This window comes from Rosa chinensis, chromosome 7 (assembly GCF_002994745.2).
Source record: "Rosa chinensis cultivar Old Blush chromosome 7, RchiOBHm-V2, whole genome shotgun sequence".
In the NCBI taxonomy this organism is placed as follows: Eukaryota; Viridiplantae; Streptophyta; class Magnoliopsida; order Rosales; family Rosaceae; genus Rosa; species Rosa chinensis.
In genome coordinates this window covers 51,470,147-51,497,739 of record NC_037094.1, presented here as the reverse complement: position 1 = coordinate 51,497,739, position 27,593 = coordinate 51,470,147, and the positions used below count along the sequence as shown (strand labels likewise).

The following is a 27,593-nucleotide window of genomic DNA, read 5'->3' as shown; positions in this document are numbered from 1 at the left end:
TGATGCCACTATGTATGATTAGGATGTGTCTCATTTTCTTCATATCCGGATTTGAGATTGATCCGGTTCGGGGCCAAATTTGACCCTGAATATGGGATTCGAGTTAGAAAATCAATCTAAGTTGAGGTTCTTAGTGTTTGTGATATCCACTTATCATAAATTCTTGCAAAATTTTGTCTCGATAGATTTCAATCGTCTAGTTCATTTGGTGAAGGGACAAATCCCTATTTTGAGAGTATTCATTTTGTATTATCAACTTTCGTGCTGAAAATTGGACAATGGGTTATCACGTTTTGTATTCTAAATCAGTAAACGTGCAAACCTTGAAACATCTATCAATGTAAGCCCATAATCTTGATCATCGATCACTGGCTTTCTCTAACATTTGGGTGGTCATTAATTTTTTCTCTATTTTGAAAACTTATTATAAGCAACCAAATTTACGAAGTTGCGGTGGAAAATCTTTTGAGTGGTGGTGATTTTCTCCAACGGATCGATCCATTGGTCATCTTATAATTGAAGTTCATATATATATGGCATTGGGACAAAGTTCAAACTAGCTTGTGACTTTCTTTCCTCAATCGAACTCTTTTATCTTTCTCCTCTTTGTTCTGGTGTTAGTCCTCCTTTCCCACAGCTGGGGCAACCCTTCATCCCAAATCCTTGGCAATCGAAACACCTAAATTCACGCCATGACCAAAAGCTCATTAGTAAAATGTTCATGAATTGTATGACATATATACTCTTCTAAAGAAAAGAAAATTGAATTTTCGTATTAGTGAGGTAAGAACATAAGTCGACTTACTTCCAGCGCTCAAAAATATTTCCATTTTTCTTATTCCTTCCTGTACCCTGAAAAGAGAAACAAACAACAATCATCCATATGATTCTTGATGAATACGTAAAGCGCGAAGAGAGAAGAAGTTGGCAAGCTAAACCCTAAGCTGTTGACCTGCATGAAACAACGTCAAAATAACCTTTTCTTTTTTTGGTGAATGATCAAAGTAACGTTTAATTTAATACAATAAATGATTTCGAGTAACTACGTAATGTAACCCTATAAAGGGCTTTTTCACTATAGTACGTGTAGCATTATGTTCAAGTCGCTCATTTATTAGCTCAACTATTATGTTGAATTACAACCTTGTTTACTTAATAAAACCGTCGATCTATTAGAGAATAATCTTATAAATTTTGATTGTAGTGATTTCTAAATCTTTAAATTTTATTCATTCCCCTTGAAAAACAAAAAATAATAATCTAGCATTTTCAAACTCACATCTTATCATCTGGGATATCAATGTATCTAACAATTACTTTTAGAATTGAGCACTTTCAGTTTTTTTTTTGGCCAATTAATTTACTCTCATTCAACATGTCACTACTCACCTGTTTTCTACATTTTTTGTCTTCCTTATTTACAATGTACACGTAAAGGGTGAAAGTGAAATGAAGTCGTGAAAGCATACCTTGCAACCCTGACAGTCAATTGCACCTTTGCCTTCGCAGGTTTCACACCTTTTTAAGATCTACATGCCAAAAAATGAGCACAAAAATAATTCCATTATATAAATGATTGAACTATACATAACAATATAAAATGAAAAACAGCATATGCTTATACCGAGTTGAGTGAAAATCCTCCACCAGATTTCGCAGCAAAAACTGCAGCTGCTCTTCGAATCCGGCTCTGTTCTGTGGTTGTTCTGACTAATGTCGGAATAGGCCAAGGAATAATCGGCACTGCCGGTGAAGGATGAGGAGGAGTTGTCAAACCTTTGTGAGAGTACATGGAGAGTTTGGTCATCAGCATTTTTTTTTATCGATCAGACCGATAGTAGTTATGATTTGGAGCTAGCTATGTGGATAGCTGTTTATTCTCCGAAGGTTTTGATGAAAAGGAATGAGTGAACTATACAGAATATCACATCACATTCACACCACAATTTGGGGTCACTCATGGAGTGGATAATCCTTACAAAACGAATATAGGCCATTCGAATAATAAATATGTTTCCGCAAATCCATTAGAAGCACACAGTAGATTAGATGGCAGATAACGTTTCATAAATATACTGAAAACTCAATCAGCAATCCTAACAAACTACATTGTTCAGTAGCATTACATCATCTTTAGGTCTTTGAAAGCTACTGCCTTCAAACTATGCAAGTTGCTAAGCCCCGTTAAATGGATCAGACCCGGTTTTTGGACCCATGTGTCCTGACCCGTTGTAACTCCAGTTTACAACATTTGTTATCAAAAAGGAATTATCTAGCCGAGCCTTGTAGCGAAAACTGAAACTAAGTAAGACGTTAAAGTAATTGATGAGTTGGTGAATATTTGCCAGATGGGTGTGGTTGACTTGGTTTGTTCACTTTAGTGTAGTCACATTAAGCTCGCTCTTAAACCCTCAGGTTAGAAGGTTTCCCCGTCACAATAAGGGTGGAAGGCAAACTAAAAATATCTTGAAAGTTATTTTCAGATGCGTCATATTTGGTGTGCCGTGGAGGCGTGGAGCCGTAGTCTTTTATCCATTTCCAATAGTTCAAAGTTAGGCACACATGTCTTCCACTTTGTTACAACTAAGCCAAACAAAAGTGAGAGAAGATATTTTCTTAGCTGTGAATGTTTAAACACCAGATCTCCCCTTCCATGGAGAAACCTATCTTGTTCAATTCCCTCCTCCAACCTCCCTACTTAACCACTCATCAAAACTTGATTTGCCTTCCATGGCTTTCTGCTGTTTCTGTAAGCCCTTCATTCCAAGTCAAAAACAGTTCCAATCAAATTGAACCCAGAAACAGAACCAGCTGCCCAAGAACTCATATTCTTCTGTCTAGTTGCCATGGCCGTGAGCCTATAGATACATCATCAAACCTACAAAAGAAGAAAGATGAGAAGCAAGAAAAACCGTCATTGTTGCGGTTGTTGGCTGATTTTGTGAATCTGGGGAAGAACTTGAAGGAGAACTTGAGCCCAAAACAAAAGGGTGACTGGAAGGATTTGATGTTGATGAGCTTATCGTTTGCTGTTTATGTGTATATCTCTCAAAAGCTTGTCTGTGCTTACTGTGCTTGGACATCCATGCCCAACCAAACTTGGTGAAAGCTATGAAAACCATGTTGTATATTTAAACCTTAATTACATATTTATTTGTAATACATTTTAGAATGTTATATATGTACAATCCTTGAATAACAGCATTGTCTTTGCAATTTCAGTTTCTTTGTGGGATTATATTATGAACATAGTCGTGATGGATCGTGGATCTTTATGATAACTTAAATCAGTTTGATACAAGAAAAATGACTAAAGAATCAGAGTGACTGGACTACAACATCGTATTAAGAACTTTATGAACTGCAGAATGAATCAAAAAGTCCCAGGAGAATTATAGAGTTAGAAGGAATACAATGCAATGTACCATTCAGATTCAGTGCATCTCATAGATTTAGATATTCTGAAATGAAATCGCTTGCTTCATATGGGTTAATCAACTACAACTTTCCACACAATGGTATGACTTTACAGCATCACTAGGGAGCAAGCAAATATATTAGAAGATTATTATTTAAAAAATGCTCTATTCTGAACACTATCCTACCTCTAACCCAAGAGGTGAAAATCTTCTGATATTAGGTATTAGTTGAGTTCCAATCTACAGCCACGCTGTCCACTATCCAAGGGAGGCTACAAAATTGTGTTTGTACAATTGTTCCTACTAGCTCCCCATAGATGGCCAACTACCTTGTCTGTAAGCTACATTAGTAATCCTCATAACCAAAATCTTCACCGTTGTCATATCCTTCATGAACATTATCAAAATCGAAACTGTTGTTATATGAGCCTTCAATTCTTTCCTCATATTCAGTTTCTGGACCAAAATCGTCATTATTTTCAAACTCTTGGTTCTCCATGTATGGCATCTCTTCATCATTATCAGATTGTGAATCAATTCGTGTCTTCTTCGAGACACCTGCAGTCTCCTGTTAAGAGACAAACAAAACCATACTTCAGTAGATAGATTGCACACACATTCAGATGTCAATCTTAAAAGAAATATGAAGACACTGAGATGTGTATGAACCAAACCTATATAAGATTAAGAAAGTTTCACAAAACAAGAAATAAACAAAAATGAAGTTTCCATTTCTGTTTAAATTAACAAACTGTAACTTTCGCACCAGTGCCCAAGAGGGACTAGAGACATCTAAAAGAGATGGTATCCAAAACAATCAGACCTGCTAGCGCCCAAACACTCCCAGTAAGTTCCCCCAAAACAGGATAACCATAAGTGCGAACGTTAATATTGTCAATGCACAGAGACACCGAAAACTGCTTTGTAATGAACCCTAGATAGTTCTGCCTAACAAAAAACTGTGCAAAATGACACGCTAAACCCACTCTTTAAACTTTGCACCACTCTAATTATATATGCAGGAGAACTAGGTTATCATCGTCATTAATCAACACAATTCCTAGAGCCTAAACCTTTGAACATTTAATATAGAATCTTTATTTAACCAACCAGAGCATTACAGACACATCTGAAAAGGTAGAATGAAATAACCAACTATACTGGATAGTTATCCACATTGAGAAATCACATCTGAAAGCTAAATGATTGACGTCTTTTTGCCTATTGAAACCCTCGGGTTTTGCCTGCCTAAATTGGCTTGCCACTATATTTCATTCTCTTTTCTTAATAAAATAGACTTTCTTTAACTATCTCAAAAATGTAGTTTAGATAGCCTGCCCAAACCACCCCCCCCCCCCCCCCCCCCTTTCCTCTCTTTTCTCCAAAAAATACACCGAGATTAGGTTGGTAGAATATTTATTGCCTCCTAAAATTTTTCTTTTTCCTTATACAATCCCTTCCACAGAACTAGGTCTTGAGTACCCATCTGTATTGACTGTAGGAATTTCCTACACTCTGATGGCCACTTCTACTAACCTGGAATGAGTATGGAAATAAGGGAGTTCTAAATTATAGAATACACGACTTCCCTGTGTTTACTAAGAAAGTGAATCAGAATGCAAGTGGATCCCACATTTTAGCTAAATTCTCCCATTCCTTTGGGGATTCAATTACATTTGTGGAGTGATGTTAGGGAATGTGTCATGGATCATCCCTTATGATTGTAATTTAATTTGGGATCCTTTAATTTGTAACTTTTTGTCCCAAGGTATCAGCAATCTAGGATATTCAAAGACAATCCCTTGTGAATGTAATTCCTATTTGCATAAACTCTATGCAGATTATACCCAAATTATATAACTGAAAACAGGTTAAACCACATCCATATAACTGAAAATAGGTATTATGGAACTTTTGATGATAAGAAAAAAATTGATCCAGAATGAGTGAAAAAAAAAAAAAAAAAAGAAGCCAGAGAGATAAACATACAGATGTTTCAAACATATCCTCCAGGACATCGAAGTTGATTTTTGAGCTTAGTCTCTGCACCAAAAGCATGTTTAGATCCATTAAAAGCAGGTAGCGGTACAATAACTGTTCTTGGGATTCTACCCGCAATGCCTGATTCTCAAGAGAATTTCTAGCTTATAATATATGGTAGAATATAGAAATCAATTCTTACCCTAGTACCTACAACAGGCTACAATAAGGAATTAAAATCAGGAACTAACATAAATAGCTAATAATAGATAGTAAGTTCACAAATCAAACACTCTCAAGGTCAGGATTTAGATATTCCACTTCAATTGTTTTATTCCTGAGTGTAGAAAAAAGATATAAACTAAAATGATTACTATAGCTCTCTTTATCAATATTATGAGCGTTATCAATTATCATTACCTTCTTAGTTAGCGTTCTGTAAGCAGCTTCTGCAGCAGTTTGAGCTGGAGTAAAATTTTTCTCTTCCTCTGCTCGAGCTAGTTGCCTTTCCTAGAAAATTTATGAAGAACAAATTTGTTGTTGTGAGTTTTCTTGCCCACTGTTTAAATAAAATTTCATTATAATATAATGTAAACCATAAACATATATATTGAAAAGTAATTCTAGGTGAACCACACTTTATGTGGCAGCTTATGTATAGCACAAGGCCCAATCTATCAGAACATTTCATTAAATGATGTGGCAAATGCCACATCATCTGCTACATAAGTGGGATGCAGGTGTGATCCAAAAAGGTGGTTCACCTAGCATTATTCTACATTGAAACTTCATAATCAATCCATATATTAAAAGATTCATAAAAAATAATTTTAAAAAAAAAGACCTTTCTTTTTTTGGCTGCAGCAGCTTGAGATTCTGGACATTCGGTTCCCCTAGCAGCCTTAGCTGCTTGCTCCTGTAAACATTATTGGATGACTTAGTTCTAATTCAAAATCCATTTAGTAATTGTAGGATAAGTACAAGGGATGACGCCCTAAAACCAATAAAGGTACAGTGTGCAAAGCATGCATGAAACAGCTAAGCTTTACTCCACATAAAGTCGGTAGATAATTGTCTCTAGAAATACATTGTACATATATAGGCATATGTTCTGTTTGTAAGCATCTCAGCATGCCTTCAAATTTCTTGCAAGTTGCAACACTAGTGAGATGCTTCATAAAAAAGGGCTATATACTTCATTATCTTCTCATGGATGTGTTTCACATAAAGCAATGGATGAGTCCAAGGAGTTCATGGTTGCACATTGCTCCTTCACTTCAGAGAGTTGGGGTATATTTTTCTTTCTTTAGGTTTGGAGTGGTCAACACAGAAACAATTACTCCCTAAGATTTTCTTCATGTAGAGCTAAGAGGAGAGACAATTAGGTGCGTGCAAAACTAGCATCTATTTGCGTATGCAGGTTGAAAGAATAAAAGAAGTTCTAAACATAAGGAATAGTTTCCTGGCCTGTTTTCTGTTTCTTTTAGTTGCCTTTCCTTAAGTGGATACCGCGGATTACTTGTCCATCACCTTTGTATCTCGTCTCTTGACCATATACATTACATATCAATTGATATCAGCAAGGAGTAGTATAAAATGAAAATTACTTCATAAGCTTTCTAGAGATCTTTTTTTTTTTTTCCTACATATCAGATGAAAGTTCATTTTAGGCACCTGAATGCTAGATCAGTTTAGTTCATCCAGTTAGCAAATGAATATAACCACCACAAGTATATGACTTTTTTGACGCTACGTTGATATATCTAATATACACAACATCTGTTTACATCATATATAGGATTCATGCTACTTGGAGAAAGTCAGGGAAATGATATCTAAATGCTAAATGAGTTGATTACCTCAATGTATTCACGGTTCAGTGCTTCCCAAATTATCGTTTTGTTATGTTTCCCCTCTTCATCAAGGAGGTACTCATCAACCTGCAAAGAGCTTAAAAATCTTAGTAAAACTACAAGACAAATGAAGCACAAATGCAATTGATGCAGGCTTTAATACCTTAGCTTACATTTTATATGACTGCAGATTTCATGTATATAGATTAGTCAACTAAAGTACAATTTACAAATACATAGAAATTGGCAATATTAATGTGGTTTAACAAATACAAATAAACAACAATGAAATACACCAAAACAGAGTGATCATAAAGGTAGCTACAATAGTAACAAATAAGTGGTAATCACAAAAGTTATTTGTGATATCTCAATAACACAGAAATGCAGACTTGTTGACGTTAGAGATGGATCAGGGTAGGTAAGAAAAGTAACAAAATAAGGGAATAAGCTAAAAGGAAACGATGATGTTAAGGAAACTATTCATATTTAATTACCAATCAAACCATTATTTAAGCGTAACGATCAGTAATCAACCATTATTAAATCATACAGATCACTGACCAACCCTAAGCATGTCAAAAAGCTGCTATACGTGGATGCACCATATATAGCCATGAGCCATATGGGGATTGCCAAATAAGATGCCTGCCCTGGGCATGACCAGCAGTCATAAGGCCAAGAGGTCCATTGTGCAGCCAAAAAGCCCAACCAAAACCACAGTTCCATGAGTCCATGACTCCACGACCACCCCCAACGTATGATATTGGATATGGTGGTTAATGAGAATTAATTATCACCTTAGCAGTTCCCAGGGATTGATTACTTGAAGGAATAGCTACAGCTTTGTTAGAGCAGACCCTCTTTGGATGCCTGAGACTAAGCCAGCCCTGTTTTACTCCAAAGTGAGGTGTCCATGGTAGTCTAAGAGTCTAAATCATAATAGATATTAAATAAGTAAATCAAGAGTCGTTCTAAGAGTTAGTGTTATTAAGAGTATTTAAGAGTTCAATTAGTCTTAAGATAAGTAACTAGTCTTCAAGTACTCCAAGGGTCTCATGTTACTTAATGAAGACTTTAATGAGTTTTTCGGTCTTCAATGATTCTAAAGCCTATAAAAATGTCTACCTATAGTCAGCAAAGGCAAATTGGAATGAAATAAAATTGAATTTTATTGAAGGCATGGTCCGTAGATTTCTCTTCTCCTACCCTAGTCTCTGTTTTTTCCTCCCTTTGCACTCTATTCCCTAATTTCTCTAAAATTTACAGCAGCTAAAGACCTTCTCTTTCTTCTAAATTAAGCTTTTACATATCCTAGCCCACCCTTGCTTTGCTCTGCATCATGATTCAGTACATGGGAAGGTCAGAGGTATAACCAACTCGGAGGTATGAGGCAAAGCCAAAACACTCGATTCATTCTTTGAACTCCATATATGCTAAGCATCAGCAGCCCTTTTAGAACTCATCCAGAAGATTCTCAGCATATATTTTCTCTAATTTTAGGCACATATTTTCATAACATTTTCCATACAGTCCCACTATTCAATATGCCAGATCAGCTCGGTTAAAGTTGCCATCAGTAAAATAGAAGAAACAACCAAGCCTAAAAGTTAAAAGTTTCCTCTATTAAAAGTTGCTATAGGGATCAAATAATAACAAAAAAATCAAAGAAAATCCTACATACTAGAGAAAAATATACGATGTCATTTTGGCACTCCGCTTATATTTTACCACTTGCTCTACACTGTCATGTATTGCTGTTATAATGCCAAAATATACCATGATATTTTCAACAATCATTATAATTGCAGTTTAGATTGATGAATGGGCACCTCTACATCATCAATATCTGAAAGGTTGTCAGACTCATCACAAGATTCATTGCCCACATGAACGGCTGTATCCACAGTAGGAGCCCCTAAAATGTCATACTTATTAGCAAAGTATTTCAGCAAGAAGAGAAATATATATATATATATATATAACCATTTATTGGAATATTACAAGAGAGAGAGAGAAAGAGAGAACGTACCGACACTCTCCATAGAGTGTAATCGCCCATTTTCACTAGCTCTTGAGCCGTTCAGTTCTCTTTCAAACTAACATAATGGAATGCGAGAAAGAATTAGAAATTTTTTTTTTTGTTGGTAAGTCAAATTTAGTAATCGTAATGTAAGAGGTAGACTAATAATCATTATGAACCAACAAGCAAGAGAAGTTCTGGAAAACAAAACATCTTAAAATCTACTGTGATATAAAATAAAAGGCCTCATAGAGATGTCCAACACTTCCAGAGATCTATAGTAAACATGATGCAGTCAGTCAAATAGAATCTTTCCAAAACCCATGCAAAAGCCCTACACAACAATTCCAGAGACCTATAATAAACATGCTGCAGTCAGTCAAATAGAATCTTTCCAAAACCATGCAAAAGCCCTACACAACAATAACATCTCAAGAAAGCGGCATAACCTAAACACCAAACAGGGACAAGTCAAGACCCTTCAATTTCAAAAGCAAAAAGCAATATATCAATGGTCATCAATTAATTACACTGACTGCTTACACACAGCATCAATAAATAAAAAACACCAACCTCCTTTCAAGTGAGCAGCCCATGCAAAGGAAAGCACTTTAGAAAAAATCACACACAATACTTCCAACTATTAGAAACGCTATGCTACTTATAATCCAACCAGATCTCAAGATTTCTCTGCAGTACATCACACTCACAAAATTTTGTTTGCGTCCCACAGGAATTAACAGAAATCGAAAACTATCCCAAATCTGAATCATCTAACCTCCAAAGAGAAATCAGCTAACCCTTAATCTAAGAGGGGTGCATCTCTATCAAAAGTCAGATTTCAGAATACATGTAGGAACACTAGTCAGAGTAGACTAGCACCTCATATCACCTATCCCAAAAATGACAGGAATTAAGAAAAAGGTCCCTCGCCTTTCAAAGTTCAAATGTTAAAATGGTCTGAAGACCACCAGCAGAGAAAAAATGTCTCAGCCATAAACCCAGTGAACCAGTTGCCGAGCTTATCCCATCTAAGCCTTTGTATTCCATTAAAAATTGCATAAACACAGTTCATTGAAGTGGTTTTATCCAAAGGAAAACATTTAGTTTATTCTGTTACATATTCCACTTCAGCTAATTCATACTTTCTAATTTTCTATATGAAGACAAACACTAAAATTACCAAGCACAAAAACAGAACAAATAAAAAAAAAACTTGAGCAACAAACACTCTTCATTAGTCATGTCTATTAATATAATAGAGAAAGGAAAACAGAACCATTGTATTCCAATCAGCCATCTGTGGTTATGCCAGTCAGGTATTTAATTATGATTACCAAATTCTCTAAAGAGTTGTATATACTGTATAAAGAATTGTATAAGGTCATTTCTCTAGAATTAATCTTATTGCAATCTTACTTGAAATTACCACAGATAGCAGCAAAAAAAAGGATTAAATTTAACATTTACATTTGATTGTTGACTGTTGTCTAGGCTTTGGCAGGGTAAAATATCAACATCAGAGTCACTAGCATTCTCCTGAGCAGACTCTTTTTTCCTTCTTTCTATCTCAGCACGCTGGAAAGCTGGAGGATTAGATTCTCCATGAAGTCCACCTGAAATTGTCACGAACTGCACAACTCATCAGAGACTCCATGTTCTATGTTATAAATGGTACATATATAAAAGTATAAAACGTTATAAAAATGCAAAGAGGACTCACATCATCATAACAAAATTTACAAAGTCCAAGAGCAAAAGGTTTTCCATTATCCTTGTGTTCACAAAGAATGTCATCTCTGCTATCCGTTTTAACTGTCCTATTTGGTTGCTCATATAATTCATCCAGCTCACTTTCCTTCAGATGGAACTCTTCAATCTAAAGAGCAAGCAGATTCATGAAGGAAAAAAACAGAAGAGTTCAATACTCATAACATAAACAAATGATGAGAAAATGTTAGACATAGTATGACAGTTAGATCCACATAAGCCTCCAAGTTCCAACACTATAATACAGCAATCATGATCCTCAATTTCCTGTTAAATGTAAGATAACGTGGAAAAGTTGATAAAAGTTTGAGAAGATATAAATTCCACTTTGTCTCATTACTGTATATTTAAAGTTCTTAATTTTTTTAGAAGCCTTATTTGGTTAATTTTATATATCATACCAAACACCAAAAATTAGTCCTTTTTGTAAAAAATAGAAAAAACAGAGCTATAAATCAGAACCCAAAAGAAAGATAAGACGAGTCAAATTTTAGGGATCATCCAAATCTTTTAGCCTAGGAGAATCTTCAAAAAAAAAAAAGAGTCAACTCACCAGGGGATTTAACATCAGAGTTCACTAAACGTGCCTATACATATTATTTAAACCACCTATTCTTTATCCTTTAGAGAAACAATTAATACAACAGAGAATCTCCGCATCTCAGACCTAAATAAGATTCAACAATTTTTCTTATTTAAAATGGCATACAATAACTCCTCAGTTCATTGGGGAAAAAGGAGTTGACATGTCTAAATGGATGTTTATTATTCAATCGTATTGGAGGAGGGGATTTGAACTCGGGACCTTGAGTGTTTAGGGATACATGCTCTTAACCAGTAGAATGACAAACCTCCCACACACGTCAAGTTCATATTAGTATTCAATAGTTTGTTTGTCTTAAGATATGTAGAGATGGACAGATGGACATGTAAAGTAGGGAAGCCAAGACAAGAGAGGAAGTTTCAAATAACAATGACAGAATAAATTTCAATATCAAATCTTTATGTGCATATCGTACTCGTATACTGCAGTCACATTGCCAAAATGGAACTGTTGGGATTAAAATGCCACATCTTTTCCCCAATATAGACACACACACACACACACCCTCAGATAACTATACATACCGTCAAGCTCCCAGAATCTGTATTCTCAAATTCACTCAGCCGCTTGGTCAACGTTGCATCGCAAACATGTGCAATCCTGACCTGATAAATTACATATACCAAAGGCACCATTTAGAAAAAGGGAATGATTATAAAATGCTGGAATAATTAAATATCATTCCGAAGAATACTGGCAGGAAAGCGAACAGTTATCAATGGTGCATCACAAACATGTGCAATCCTGAGCTGATAAATTACAATATACAACATACACCATTTACAATGGAAAAAGGGAATGATTACAAAATGCTGGAAAGACTAGATACCATTCAAAAGAAAATTTGGCAGGAAAGAGAATAGTATCAATGGTGCATCACAATCACAGACAAGTGCAATCCTGAGCTGATAAATTATAACACACAACATACACCATTTAGAATTGGAAAAAGGGAATCATTATAAACCGCTCAAAAAATTAAATATCATGCCAAAGAAAATTTGATGCAGGGAATGATTCAGACTAAGAAGACAAACGGATGTTCACAATATACAAACTACAAAGCCACCAACAATTCATTCCCACTTTGTAAATTACCCAAAGACATTATAACAGAATGAAAATCAAACCAAAATAAGAAGCCTGTAATAAACAGCATGTTACCACTTCTAACAGGTAACAGAGCATATAATAACTGTTTCATGACAAAGAAACCAACTCATAAAAAATTTCATTATCACAGCAGAATACTAATAACTAAATGAACATAAAACATCTAAATTCTTAATTCTCATTCCAAGAACAATTTGACAAAAGAAATAGAGCCCACGTACATATTCTAATAGGACCAAGAAGAAAAGAAGCCTCTAAATCCAAAAATAAAAAACCATTCTAAGAATTCTAACTGGTATTGTAAGACCTTAAAATAGTAACCCTCTCCTGACAAATAAACCACCTTATTCAAAATTTTCATAATAGCAGCAGAGTAGGAACCGAGTCTGACTTACAAAATCTGACTTGGAACACTTGAGACCGTGTGAAATTGCAGATATATATAATGCAGCACCACATAACCCACTGGGTTTTCTGCCTGTCTGGAAAAAAAAAAGGGAATTTGAAAACCTGTCATCTGATACATATAACCTCCTTAACACTTGACAACTATAGATGACTCATAAAAGCATCACAAAAGAAAACTGAGAAGGGACAAAACACCTGCATCCAATTCCGTTTCATGCTAGTCATAATTCGCACTGCAGTTTGAATAACTCCTTTATCCCTTCCTCCTGGTAAACCTGCGAAGCATATTTGTAATTGTTATGTCCCCCTGTTTAAGATAAGTTTATCTCCAGATTATATAGTTGGCATTCAACTTCATGTAAGTTTGGATAATACATTAACAAAGAGAGATTCTGTGCTAAAGACGACACTTACTCCCTGAAAATTTAGCAATAAAGATGGAAGGATCAACAAGTCTGTTTGCGAATGGATACTGATCAAGATAAAGAATTTTGCACAGTTGCATATATACCGCACCTAGTGTATAACTGCAATTCAAAGTATAACAAAGCAAGATTAAATAAAATTGGTATGGGTATAATCAAAACCAAATCATCCAGAATTCATTGCTGAGAAGCAGGGGAGAACAGAGTAAGTTGAGAAGGAAAAGATAGGGAAAGAACATAGAAAAAGCTTTCTCACACATCTATCTTCAACAAGTTTGAGAACTCAATAAGAAGATATGGCTTCCTCTTTGATCTACAAGACGACAAGTTAAAGTTCAATATTAGATATCTTCATGATTGAAGTTCTGTTATTGATTAAGAAATAATTTATACGAATAGTTTACAGCTGATCATAACACAAACTAATAATACAATTGTAAAGAAAAGAGGGTTGCTGCCGATAACTGAAGAAAAGTGGACAGATAATACATCATATATTTAAAAAACATTAGAAATTCCTCTAATCAATAGGCATATAAACAATTTTCAACTTTATCACAACTAGCCGCTCCTTTCTTTTAACTTATCATATCACACATAGTATTTGGGGCATTACTTACCGACATGCAATGTATAAACATGCAGCCAGTACTCGCTCTGTGTTACGGCCCCTTGTGAAATTCCTCTCAAGCGCCATCTTTACAAAGCAAAGCAAATTCACAGATTCAGTAGTTCATATATGCATAACTGATAACTGACAACAACGAAGCTTCATTACAAGTGTACAAACCGTGTAGAAGCGCAAAGCTATGTCGGTAATTTCTTCATTATCCCCCATATCTAAACCGTTTCTCAGGCATCTTAATTCATATCTGGCTGCAAACAAATACAATAAGTAATGGTTAAACTAATAAGTCAGCACATATTCATTTTCGGTAACCCTTGATCATTAGTTTTTAGACAGCCTTCATAAAATTTATGAAATTCTCAAACCGAAAGTGGAAGCTAATCAATCATCTTATTTGTGGAAGTTGACTAACTCCTCAACAGCAGCAAGTAAATAAGCATTCACAATAAAGAGTACTAAATAACAAGAAACCACAAAGCAGTGATAAAGTTGATTTGACAAGAAATTGTTCACAATGAAACCCCCCAATCCCAATCTGATTTCCTTAAGCTAGCGGAAAGAAAGAAATCATGACCATTTATTCATAACCACAACGGATTCAAACAAGTAAATGCAAAACCCGAACTCACTCTCATCCAATAAGTAAGCCTATGCTAACAGCACATAAACAAGCAGTGAAAAAGTCAAACTTTGCATAGGCAAAAGCCGAAGGCAGCATTACCATTATCAATCAGCCTCTCACGAGAAGCCGAGACCTCACTTTGGAAACCCCTCACGAAATTTCCAGCCAGTTTGCTCTGCAAAAACAGTAATCAGTACTCATTATCAAACACAAACACAACAATTATAAGGAGAGGTTACAAAGAAAACCCCAATACCTGGCCGGCGGCATCTTTGAAAAAAGTGGGTTCTTCAGAGTAAATGTCATACACTAAAACCTTGCCGCATAAGTCACACCATCTACAAAAATCAAATAGCAACAATCACAAAAACAGTTGAAGCAATAAGAACAATAACGATTATGGAAAAATCAGTGAAGATTACTCACATTCTACCACTATCTTCTGTTCCAGGGACGGTTTTCCCACAATTGTTACAGAACACCATTCTCAACCACCAATTGCTCGATCAGAGATTCGCCTGTTTCGTTGCCGCAAAAATTGAAAAAAAGAGAGGAACTTGAAGCGAAATATCGAAGAATTTGAGGATTGCAGAAGGAGAGAAGGTGAGTGCGCGTGGATTTGAGCTCAGAGGTTTCTGGGTTTTACGGGTTTTAGGGTTTGCGGATCAGAGTGGGTCAATGATCACCAAAGCCCAAAGGTCGCCACTTCGCGCGCAATGTTGTCGAAAACGAGACTTTATATTTATTTTTGTGCAAATTATCCCACTATAAAGTTTTGGACGATTTTTTTTTTTTTTTTTTTAAGAATAGCTGGTGCAGCTGTCCTTAAGTCTTGATTAATAAAACTGTTGAATATAAAGGGGGACATAAAGCCTAAACCCCTAATTACAATAAGCATCTAGAGAACATCCCGAAATAATAAATGTATTCTAATAAGTACCAATTAGCAAAGAGTGCACAACTGGCTACTCTATTTGCTTTAACAGAGCGGTGACAAACCGGAAAGATAACTCGACTACAACGAAGCATAATTACCAAAAACACAGTTTTCCCACTATGTTGCCGCCGGAAAACAAAATCCGACGATACTGAGTTTCATCCTCCCACTAGGAGGCTGCGACAATTTAATTATGGATCATCGCCTCGCTAAGCCAGACAAGACACTTAGAGTGCACACACAGGCATTTAGCCCGACTAGCCCTACAAAATACATGCAGGGACTTATTCACACCATAGGCGAGACAACACTAACCAACTAAAACAAGTAAAAGTAAAACAGAAATTAAAAAAAACAGCCAAAAGTGACAAACTTGGACCTAGAGTAAAACCCCAGGCCCAAGCCACACTAGGCCCAGAACAGGCCCACCATCGAACTACTGCCCAGAAGGCCCAAACCTTGATCCCAACCCAATACGACTTGGGCACAGTCAGATCATCCATCGCCGTCGCGTCTCCCAGACCGGCGCGCCGCCTCTTCTTTTAGACCTTGCCTGCAGTCGACCCACCATCTCCGGCAAAGATCCAGCAGATCGTTCCTTCCACGACCACAACCCCAAACCACGAGATTCTGATACTAGGAACTACCATCTCCTGCAGAAACCCAGCACCACGCCTCTCACCGACGCCAACTGCCACACGATCAGATTAGATCCACCCACTGACCCACACTCCAGATCGGATGTGAATGCTGGCCACGCAACCGGTCACCTCCTTCAGCCACGAACCCTCCTTCTGTGCCTCCGTCATTTTCAACTGGAACCCAGGCAAGCGCAAACCTCTCAACCCCAGACTCCGATTGCCAAACCAACCACCTACACCAACATCCCGTCCGACCGTACTCGACGCACGTCGGTGAGGCCAGAAGCTTGCGCCCACTCCGCATCACAACCGGACAAGAACCAGCAAAAGGAGAGACAAAGTTTTCTAGGGTTTAGGCGCGTGGAGCGCGTTCCCCTTCTTTATTTTTGGAGGACTTTTTTTAGACTCATTAATTTTTATTGTCAACAGAGATTTGAAGTTTTAAATGCCTTCAATTTAAACTTGAAAATGGGGAGTACGTTGGATGGAACTCCTAATCTCGTCTGATTCCCAGTCGAGAAAGCTCTCTCTCTGTAAGAAGGTTTTCCTTGAAATGTGTAGATCATTTATGTAATTTTTCAACCCAAGTTGAAAATCATCAAAACATTTATAATCATGATCTATCAGTTATGAACATGAACGGTTCATATTTTATAACTTTGGTTCGTCTATTAATTTGATCTAGTTTGGTACCTTAACGATTAGCAATTTGGAAGAAAATTTTTAGAAGAGATCCACTGATGCATACATAAACATCTGATGGTTGATTTACCGTAATGTAATTGAAAAGTGGGTCTCCCAAACCGTTGATTTGAAAGTCCTCAACTAGTCCTCATTAAAATGACTCCCTAAAGTTTGGCACCTCAAGTTTTAAAAATACTAGAATGGTACCTGAGGTCCTGACTTCGACCCAACAATAATACCTGGAGCCGTTAGTTCCGTTACGGCGTCTGCCAATTGGGAAATTTTGAAAGGTGTTTTTGTCCATTCGTATATTTATCCATTAATTTTTTTTTTCTCTAAACATTATCCCCCCTTCTCTCCCTCTATTTCTTTATGGGATTGGCTGAAAATGATATTATAGTCAAATCAATTGCTGCTATCACTACTAGAATAATATTCATAGACATCATGTCTTTTAAATCAGTTGAGATTTCACCCGATGTAAATTGTTTTTCTAACATCGGTTCTTAAAAATCTGATTTCTATTCATAGAATTAACATCCTTTCTTATATTTGACTGATGTCTATACTTTTCATTCAAAATTTTTAAAAAACGCGAAAACTATTAAGTCTAAAATTTTGTAAGCGGGGAACAAAATTTTCATTCCCACCCCCCCCCCCCAACACTTGGTCAGATTTCCCACGACTCACATCGACTGTTTTCCCACACTTCGTCAATTTTCATTCCCAAACCCTAACCACTGCGACACCCGTCCAGCAATCGACCTCCTCTTCCTCCTTCTTCGCCTCCGACCTCTCTCCTTATCCTTCTCCGTCTCCTTCTCATCTCTCTTCTGAAATCCACTGAATCTGCCAATTGCTGAGAGTCAAGAAGCCGAAGCCGTAGCTGCAGTCGCCGTCTCTCCTTTCTCTCTCCATGGGCCTCCCCCTCTCAGCCCCTCTCTTCGACTGTCGAAGCGTCAACGGTCCTCGCTCTCCTCGACTATAACTCAGTAAGAAGTTTTCTAGGTTTTTACTTTGGGAAAATTTCGCAAACAGTACACCAAGTAAAAGCCACTAATAATTCTTATACATAAAGTTCCAAACCAAGCATTTCGGTACACGAAATCTGAAACTCGACCCACTATCAGTACACGACGTCAATGACGCCGTTAATTTGACACCAAAATGTCCATTATGCCCTCAGTTCTTTTTTTTTTTAATAATTTTTTTTATGTTCTTTTTTTTTTCCCTTCGTTTTTTTCTCTTTCTTCTTCCTTCTTCCGGCTCCACGAAACCCACCTCTGTTTTCATGTGAGAAGAAGCCCGAGCTCACCCACTTCAGCATCCACTCTCTCCTCCTCCTCCAACGGCGGCGGCAGCAACACCACCACGCCCAAAAACAAGATCAAATCTTGTCCTGCAATATCTACTTCTCCCCAGATACTTCCTCAACAATATAAAATTATAAATACTAAACTCTCCAAGCACCAGAAACCAAACTAAACGCACACACCTACTCATCACTCGCCTACCTATAACCTATTCCCCATTAATTTTCTCACAACTTACAACCACATGCAGTAGCCATTAACCAATCCATAATTCCCATTTCCCACATACACAAATGACTAAGTCTATTAGCCTCACCTCCCTCTCCAAACATGCCCAGCAACACCAGAATCTTGGAAGCTCTAAATGTCCGGGTAACCGGGTCGGGCGAGCAGTACCTGGTCCTGGCCCGTGGCTTTGGCACTGACCAGTCCGCCTAGGGTCGCATTCTTCCTTTTTTCAAACCTTACTATCGCATCGTTCTATACGACCTCGTTTGCGCCGGAAGCGTCAACCCCGATTACTTCGATTTCAACCTCAACACCAACCTGGATGCCTTCGTCGACGACTTGCTCAACATTCTCGATGCTGTGGGAGTCAAAAAGTGCGCCTACATCGGCACTGACCAGTCCGCGCAAAACCCAGCTCCCCAAAAACAAGATCAAATCCTGTCCCTCCGTCGCCACAATTGTCACCAAACCACCCTCCAATCACCGACCCACCCTCGGGGATTTGAGGTGAGTTTCTGGGTTTTGAATCGAGAGATGAGTTTGATTGTTTGAGGCTTTGAGTCACCCAACTCCACCAAATCGACTCACCCCAATTCAGCCTCATCCCTAAAATGAATTGGGCTTTCGCCGCTTTGGCTTAATTTTGAGGGAAATTTGGAGATTGGTGATTGAGATTTCTTAGTCGTGTTGGGTTGGAAGATGGAGAAGGGAAGCTGCTTTTCCCTTTTCTGAGAACCAAGAAGAGAGAGAGAGAGAGGGATCTGAGGAAGAAGGAATCGAATAGATGAAGAAAAATCAGAAAGAAAGAAAGGAAAACTGAAGAACAGAGGTGGGTTTCGTGGAGCCGGAAGAAGGAAGAAGAAAGAGATAAAAACGAAGGAAAAAAAAAAGAACAGAAAAAAAAATTATTAAAAAAAAAAGAACTGAGGGCATAATAGACATTTTGGTGTCAAATTAACGGCGTCATTGACGTCGTGTACTGATAGTGGGTCGAATTTCAGATTTCGTGTACCGAAATGCTTGGTTTGGAACTTTATGTATAAGAATTATTAGTGGCCTTTACTTGGTGTACTGTTTGCGAAATTTTCCCTTTAACTTTCTGGGTTTTCAATCGATCTATCTCTCATGAACATCTCCATGATTTTCTGGGTTTTCAATCGAACAACCTCAAACTCTTGGTTGCTCTCTTCCTCAAGCAACAAAGTAGAAAACTTTCTGGGTTCGATTTCTGATTCTTCAAAGTCCGTGTCTTGGGTCTGTTCCCAATCTCTTTTTACTTTTTCTGTTATGGGCTCCTATTTTTTACTTGCAGATTCAAATTTTAAGTTGTGATTTGCTTTGTTGGCTAAGGTGTGAAATTTTAATTGCTTAGACCTATAGTAGGTTGAAATCATGGTCATGAAGTAGTACATGATTACAAAGTCTGAAAGGCTATTCCTTTTAGACAAATTAGTGAAGGTTGTTACTAACTGTTAAAAAAAATTGGGACCTTGATTTGATCGATCAAATACTAGAGGCGGACAGGATTTTCCATATTTGATCAGCCTAGCAATGTATTGAGTTGGCCTGAGAGCTTGTTGCTAATGTGATTACCCGTGTTACTTTGTTATCAGGGAATCTTCTCAACTTTGACTAGGGAACTAGCCAGTGTTTACTTTGTTATCAATTATAGCTTGGAAGGAAGATGAAAGATTGAACAGAAACTGATGTCAGAAAAGAGAATGTACATCAATAATTAAACAAAAACTGATGTTAAGAAATAGAATGTACATCAGTAATTAAACAAAAACTGATGTCAGAAAAGAGAATGTACATCAGTTTGAAAACCAAAACTGATGTCAACAGAGAGAAAATACATCAGTTCGAAAACATGAATCGATGTCAAGAAAGAGAAAATACATCAGTTACTAAACAAAAACTGATGTCTAGTATTACTATGGATATCGATATCAACCAAGGAACCGATGTCCCACATAGTATTGGACATCGTTTTTATTTAGGAACTGATGTTAAAATGAGTAATTACATCAGTTCAAACTATACTAAAGAATGCAGATTGAATTTATAGTGGAATATTATGTTGCAAACACGCAAAAATCTCATAAACCATAAGCAAAAGTTAAAGGGAACCGATGTGTAAAACATCATCAGACATTGTTTCTAAAATTAGTACCGATGCTAAAATGGATAATTGTGTTGTTAGACTTATATTTCATTAAGCATTTAATGTAAAAATATGAAGGTTTGACAATAGTTAAACACACCAAAATATTGACCATAATAACATTTTTTACATCGGTTCTGAACGTTAAACCGATGTCTTGTGTTAGACTAGACATCATTTATCAACCGATGTCTGAGTTTTCACCATCTTTAACATTGCCCACTAAGACATCGGATTTTTTTTTTTAACATCAGTTAGGGACTGATGTCTATGAACATTATCCTACTAGTGTATAGTTTCCTGTATAGCAGCAAAGAGTAGCGCTACATATACAAAAAAATTATACAAAAAAATAATACCAAAGGATGTGGCATCCTATGTGGCATATGTCCAGTCATCACCTTCAATTAAATAATTTGCAGCATATTATCTATCTAATAATATTCATTTTCAATTAACCTAATTAAAAATGTAAAAGAACATTAAAGTAACTTCCTTATCTAAAAAGAAGACTGAAGACGTGATGATCAAACAAAGCAATATATAACCCTGCAAATTTAACAGTTCACAGATGTCAAGAAAGAGGTGGATGATTATAGATACCTAGCCCTAAAAATTAAACATTTTTTTTAGAAGAGAAAAAAAAAATTAAACATAACTGAAACAAGTCATGTAATCTAACTAAGATGTCGCTCATCTTTAGATATTAGAAGCATCGACCTTCGATTCTTCAACTATTGATTAAGGTACTTGAGGAAGGGTGCGGAAGATACCGATGTAGCAAGGATTCTTGGCTTTGGATTGGAGGCCGGATGAATAGTCAAGTGCTTTTGCATGATTTGCCCTTCTTTGACAGTTTTATAGGATTCTTGTCTATAATTTTGTCCTTGTCTTTGCTTGTATTCATGATTTCATGGCTATGGCTATGGCGGATCATCTTCACTGTGGAGGACTCTTGAGGTGTTCTAGTAAAATAAAAACTTTAATTGTCGATTTTTATTTTCAATGAAAAAGAATAAAATAGGAAGACATGCGGGAAATTATTAGGATTAAGATGATGATGCGGCACATGCCACCTCATTTGGTATAGGTTTTTTGTATAACATTTTGAGATCTTAAGCATTTTCCAGCAGCAAAACAACTCCTCACCAAATTAATCTTGTCAGAGAATTGAACTGAAGGATGAAGGTGCAATTCTGGTCAGCAAAGCATTGACAAAGGGTCATGGTCAGTTAATTGAGGTTGATTTGAGCTCTAATTCAATTGGAAGGCCTAGTGCAAGACGTTTTAGCAGAGGCTGTTGTGAACAAACCTAGGTTCAAGTCGCTGAACATAAATGGTAACTTCATATTTGATGATGAAATTGATGATGTAGTCAATGTTTTTAAGATTTTCTCACATCTGCTTGGGCCTTTGGATGAGAATGACCCCAAAGCAATGTTCTAAAAGGCGCCCCTTTGGATGAGAATGACCCCAAAGAAGTGTTCTAAAAGGCGCCCTGGGTTGCGCCTAGGCGCACTTTTACTGCCCCGATTATGAGCTAGGTGACTCAAAAAATCGTTCCAAGCTTCAGCGAGTGCTTAGATGGGCTAGGCGGTCTGGCAGTCTGGGCACAGCACTGCTGGTTTTTTTTTTTTCTTTTCCATCAAAAACTGAAAATTTCATATCTAGAAGCATATATTGACCGCATCTATATCTGTTCCTCTCGAAGCCCAGAAACACATTGATCATTAGAGAGAGAGAAACTTGATTTGAAGTCTTTAATTGCACATGAACTATTAGGATAAGGCTCAATTATTATTAATTTTTTTTTATTAAAACATAAGGCTCAATTGTTCTGATAAAATTTTACTTTTTTTTTTTTTAAACCAATAGAAAATGAAGAGATTTCCTCATTCGAGCTGTTGAAAATTTTGAGAAATTTGCTTTGGAAAAATAATAAGTATGATTTTTAAATTCTTAAACATGTTTTTCTCTATTTGGATTATTTTGACCATTTTCAATTAATTATTGGATTTTAAATATTTTTATTTATATAATTATATGTCATTAAAATAAGTTAAAAAATTAAAAATTAAAAACCGCTTAGTTTCCATCTAGGCCCATAGGCGCTAGTTCTCATGTCACCACCCGACTAATTTTAAATATTTTTATTTATATAATTATATGTCATTAAAATAATTTTAAAAATTAAAAACCGCTTAGTTTCCGTCTAGGCCCATAGGCGCTAGTTCTCATGTCACCACTCGACTAGTGCTTAGCATTTTTGAGAACCTTGTCCCGAAGGAGAAGATCTTGATGAGGAGGATGAAGACGAAGGTGCTGATGATGAGGATGAATTGGAATCGAGGTTCAAGGGCTATGAAGTAAAGCAAGAGGAATAGAATTACTGAGTCATGTAGTTTGTTGCCTTTTGTTAATTGAACTTTGTTCTGATGAGCTATATCAGCTCATTTAAGTCAGTGTCGTAGATCTATTGTTGTAGATTAAGCTCAATCTTTGGAACATTTAGGTTTAAGAGTCTAGCTAGTCGTATGCTCTCATTTTCCTGTTACCTTTGTTGCTGGAACCAGTTTTCTGGTTATGGATGCAAAAGTGGGTTTACTTAGTTGAATTTGTTGTCTTTCTCTTAATTATCGTTGTACTTTGTGTGTCAGGCATTGCAATTTATTCATTTAAAAGTTGAAATGTTCAATTAGTTTGTTCTGAACTGGACTGTGATCAAATCACTTACGGACTTACCTTTGTTTTTTTGTCAACTTAAGTTCATTCATGTAAACTAAAGGATACAAGAGAGAGGAGTAAGAGAAGACAAAACTAATTAGGAAAAGGGAAACTAGCTAAGGTACAGCTGAAGCTACATTAGGAAACAAAATATGTTGCTAGGAGGGAGGCAATACGGTTGTGAAACCCACGTGGGTTGGCACACCCTTCTATATGTCAAGGCAGCAGTGTGACATATCAGAGATGATAGGAGCTAGAGACCAATAAGAATGATGAGATGAGTATGAAAGGGCGTTGATAAACACAGAGGCTCCCAACTTGTACTAACGCAGCCGTGTTCATCCATTTCAGCAAAATCACGTAGAGATGCGAGTATGTTGCGGATGGTCTGAGAGGCCATGGCGGTGTCTTTGTGGACGACGAATTCAAAGCCCTCAATTCCGATCAGTTTAACAGTGTCTTTTTTCTTCATCTTTGTGGGAAAGAAGATAATTGAAACTCAGTGACTCGATTTTGATTTGCTTTTGCGTAAAGACGTGTTTGTCTCTAATAAAATATGAAATTTTGGTGAAAAAAAGAGAGAGAGATCATAATAAGTAACTAAGCATTAGGAAATATTGTACTTCCTAAATGTTTATAATATTATTTTTGAGGAGACTGTAATGAATAACTTCATTGACTTAAATGTCATTACACTCATAGGCTATAATCTCCACCACAGCCGAGGGAGGTACATAAAAGAAATTCAAAGAGAATGAGCCAAATTTGGCTTCCTGTGCTAAGACATGGGCAACTCTATTCGCACTATGCCGAACATGTGAAACAGAGACAGAAGCAATAGTACTCAATAGCTCCTTAAGATCAAGGAGTAGGAACCCCAACTCCGAACAATCCAAAAAAGAATTTGAAATGGCCGTAACCAAGTCTTGGCAGTCCGTCTCAACTTGTAGAGGCACAAAGCGGTGGTTTAAAGCTAACTCAACTCCGTGTAATAGCTCCAATAATTCCCCATGTCTCGCCGAACCGGTAACTAGTATAGTATGCCAAAATCCACCCAAACACGAACCATTGAAATCACGAAATATCCCACCAATTCCAGTGCAACCCGAGGAGTTATCATAAGCTGCATCCACATTTAATTTCACAAAGCCAACAGGGGGTTTTTTCCAAGACTCAGTACAAATCTGGCCTACCACCCTCTACAAGGTATGTGCAGCCTTGTATTTCTCCCACCAACCCAAGGTCAAAGGGACAACTTCTGTTGCTAGCTTGACATCACCATTCCACACTTTGGCATTCCGGTTTCTCCAAGTTGCCCACATAATCATCAAGAGCATTGCAAAGGTAGCTGGAAATTGGGAATAAGAGGATACCAACCACTCCACAATACTATGTGCAGAAGCTGAGGATGGAATGTGAGCCGTTTGAAGAAAGGAAGCAGCATGGGTACAGTCACATAATGCATGAAGGGGAGATTCAATCTCTTCATCACAGAAGGGGCATTGCGTATCTATATCAATACCTCGTTCGCTTAACCTACTCCATGTCGGAAGAGTGTTTGATGCTGCCCTCCATACACAAATCTTCACCTTTCCTGGGACTGGAGCTTTCCAGAGTTGCTGCCAAAGCAATGCACTAGGGTTTTGTGCATTTGCAGCTTCTCCTAGCACCCTGTCCCTTGCCAAGTGATAAGCAGACTTGACGGTAAAAGGACTCTTCTTATCACCACTCCAAATCCACCGATCCACATGGTTACATGAACTTAGGGGCAATGCTACAATCTTTTGTACAATTGAAGAAGGAAACAATTCAAAGAGTAAAGATTGATTCCACGTACCCAGAGAAGACATGAGATCAGAAACAAGGTGAACTCGTGAATTGTAGAACTGTTGGAGGTTCTCATTCAACAACCAAGGGTCATACCATATATTAGTGGACCTACCATCTCCAATATGACATCTAATTCCAGCCTACAATATATCCCAACCTTGTAGTATGTTGCGCCAGGCATAGGATGGGGTGGTTCCCAACTCTGCTTCCCAGAAGTTGTAATTGGGAAAGTAAATAGCTTTCAGGAGTCTAGAGGTTAAGGAAGTTGGATTCTGAAGTAGTCTCCAACCTTGTTTAGCCAGCATAGCCAAGTTGAAAGCAAATAAATGTTGAAAACCCATACCACCCACAGCCTTAGGTTTACACAGCTCATCCCAAGCACACCAATTTCTTCTCATTGGTAGCACCCCATCAAAATTGGGCACACAATTGGTGGAGCTCTTGAATCAAACTTTGAGGAAGAAGATAGCAATTCATAGTATACAGGGGCATAGCCTGTGCAATTACCTTTATTAACAGCTCACGACCTGCTGCACTAAGGAGCTTGGACCGTCAACCTGTAAGTTTTTTGGACAGACTATCCTTAATATAGGCAAACGTCTCATATCTAGAGCGTCCCACAAGAGTGGGAATGCCTAAGTACTTGTCATGTTTCTCCACCAACTGCACACCAAGAGAATCTGCCATGACCAGCCTACTGTGAGGGAGGACACTGCCACTGAAAACCACATTACTCTTTTGAATGTTGATTTGTTGGCCTGATGCTCATTCATAAATGTTCAAGATGTTCCGGATTAGAGAGCAGTCATGTGGGGAAGCATTAGAATATAACATACTATCATTTGCAAACAAAAGGTGACTGATAGAAGGAGCCCCATCACACACTCGTAATCCCTGCCATTGACCACTGGTAACAGATTGAGAAATAAGGGCAGAGAGACCTTCAGCACAAAGCAGAAAGAGATAGGGAGAGATTGGGTCCCCCTGTCGTAGTCCCCGATGAGGTGTAACAAAGCCTTTAGAGACTCCATTAATCAAAAACGAGTACCTAACTGTGGATAGACAGAACATTATGAGATCCACCCATTGAGTATTGAATCCCAATCTTATCATGATTTTCTTCAGGAAATCCCATTCCAATCTGTTGTAGGCCTTAATGATATCAAGTTTCAAAGCCATAAAACCTTCTTGTCCTCTACGCAACTTGTGCATATAGTGAGCTAACTTCGATGCCACAAGAGTGTTGTTTGAAATCAAACGATCAGGGACAAACGCACTCTACTGTGGTGAAATAATATCTGGGAGAAAGACTTTAAGCCTATTGGCTAACACCTTGGAGGCTATCTTATAAATCACATTGCAGAGGGCTATTGGTCTCAATTGGGACAAATGCTGAACCTCTTTCACTTTTGGGATTAGTACCACATACGTAAAATTCAAATCATGAGGCATCTCTTGATTGGTTAGAAAAGAAATCACTACCCTACTAACCTCTGAGCTCACTAAGTCCCAATACTTCTGGAAGAAGAAAGGAGACATACCATCTGGGCCAGGAGCTTTCGAAGGGTGCATCTGAAAGAGAGCAATCTTAACCTCCTCGACACTATAAGGAGCCAACAAGGACTGGTTCATACTATCCGAGACTCGAGGATTCAAAGACTATAGCACTACATTCTGTGCATCAATATCCGGTTCTTTTACCCCTTTTTACCTTGTTTTAAAGTTCTCATCTATATATATATATATATATATATATATATTGACTCAAAATAACCATCATAATAATAATTAATGAAAAAATGAGAAAAGAAGAAATACATAAATATGAAAAAAATTGTAGAAGTGGGTGACAAGGAAACTTTCACGTTCTTTTGGGTCTTTGACCAATAAGGACAAAGTTCCTTAAAATTTTCCCCACAAGTTGAGGGTCCAAAAAATATTTCCCATAATGATACTGAACTCAAAATTCATTTGAATTACAAATTTACCCCTTCTCAAGGGCAATTGCTGATTTGCCTTGGTATTACCAATCCACTATTCATCCCAAATTATTAATTGCCTCTAGCTTACGCAATGCACCAATGAAAGGCAACGTGTCTGCCAATCCACTATTCACACTTCAAATTTGAATAATTCATTAATTCTAAATAATGTTAAACTTATAATTTAATTAATTAGATAATTAATAATTAAGATGAGGGAATAGGTATTTATAAAATTTAAAAAA

General features: G+C 37.2%; 2 protein-coding genes across 3 annotated transcripts; both read right to left on the bottom strand.

Annotated features, from left to right (window-relative positions):
* Positions 1–390: 390 nt before the first annotated feature.
* LOC112179940 (protein PHOTOSYSTEM I ASSEMBLY 2, chloroplastic) lies at positions 391–1,996 on the bottom strand. Its single transcript, XM_024318431.2, has 4 exons — positions 1,625–1,996; positions 1,470–1,529; positions 806–852; positions 391–679 (listed from the first exon to the last, which is right to left on the bottom strand). The coding sequence occupies exons 1-4, from the start codon at positions 1,811–1,813 to the stop codon at positions 592–594; spliced, it is 384 nt and encodes a 127-aa protein (XP_024174199.1). The 5' UTR covers positions 1,814–1,996; the 3' UTR covers positions 391–591.
* A 1,109-nt stretch (positions 1,997–3,105) lies between these two features.
* LOC112178833 (transcription factor IIIB 70 kDa subunit) lies at positions 3,106–15,622 on the bottom strand. 2 transcript variants are annotated; one of them, XM_024317070.2, is made up of 20 exons: positions 15,272–15,622; positions 15,102–15,183; positions 14,945–15,020; positions 14,386–14,471; positions 14,216–14,292; positions 13,852–13,908; positions 13,687–13,697; positions 13,585–13,587; positions 13,366–13,445; positions 13,158–13,244; positions 12,174–12,254; positions 10,999–11,154; positions 10,746–10,907; positions 9,285–9,351; positions 9,085–9,170; positions 7,259–7,339; positions 6,244–6,315; positions 5,820–5,909; positions 5,409–5,462; positions 3,106–3,987 (listed from the first exon to the last, which is right to left on the bottom strand). In XM_024317070.2, exons 1-20 carry the CDS (start codon positions 15,328–15,330, stop codon positions 3,766–3,768), a joined length of 1,689 nt encoding a protein of 562 aa, XP_024172838.1. In that variant the 5' UTR covers positions 15,331–15,622; the 3' UTR covers positions 3,106–3,765. The 2 variants fall into 2 exon arrangements, with proteins under 2 accessions (XP_024172838.1, XP_024172837.1); XM_024317069.2 differs by having other exon boundaries at positions 13,585–13,697; positions 15,272–15,618.
* Between the last annotated feature and the right edge of the window lie 11,971 nt (positions 15,623–27,593).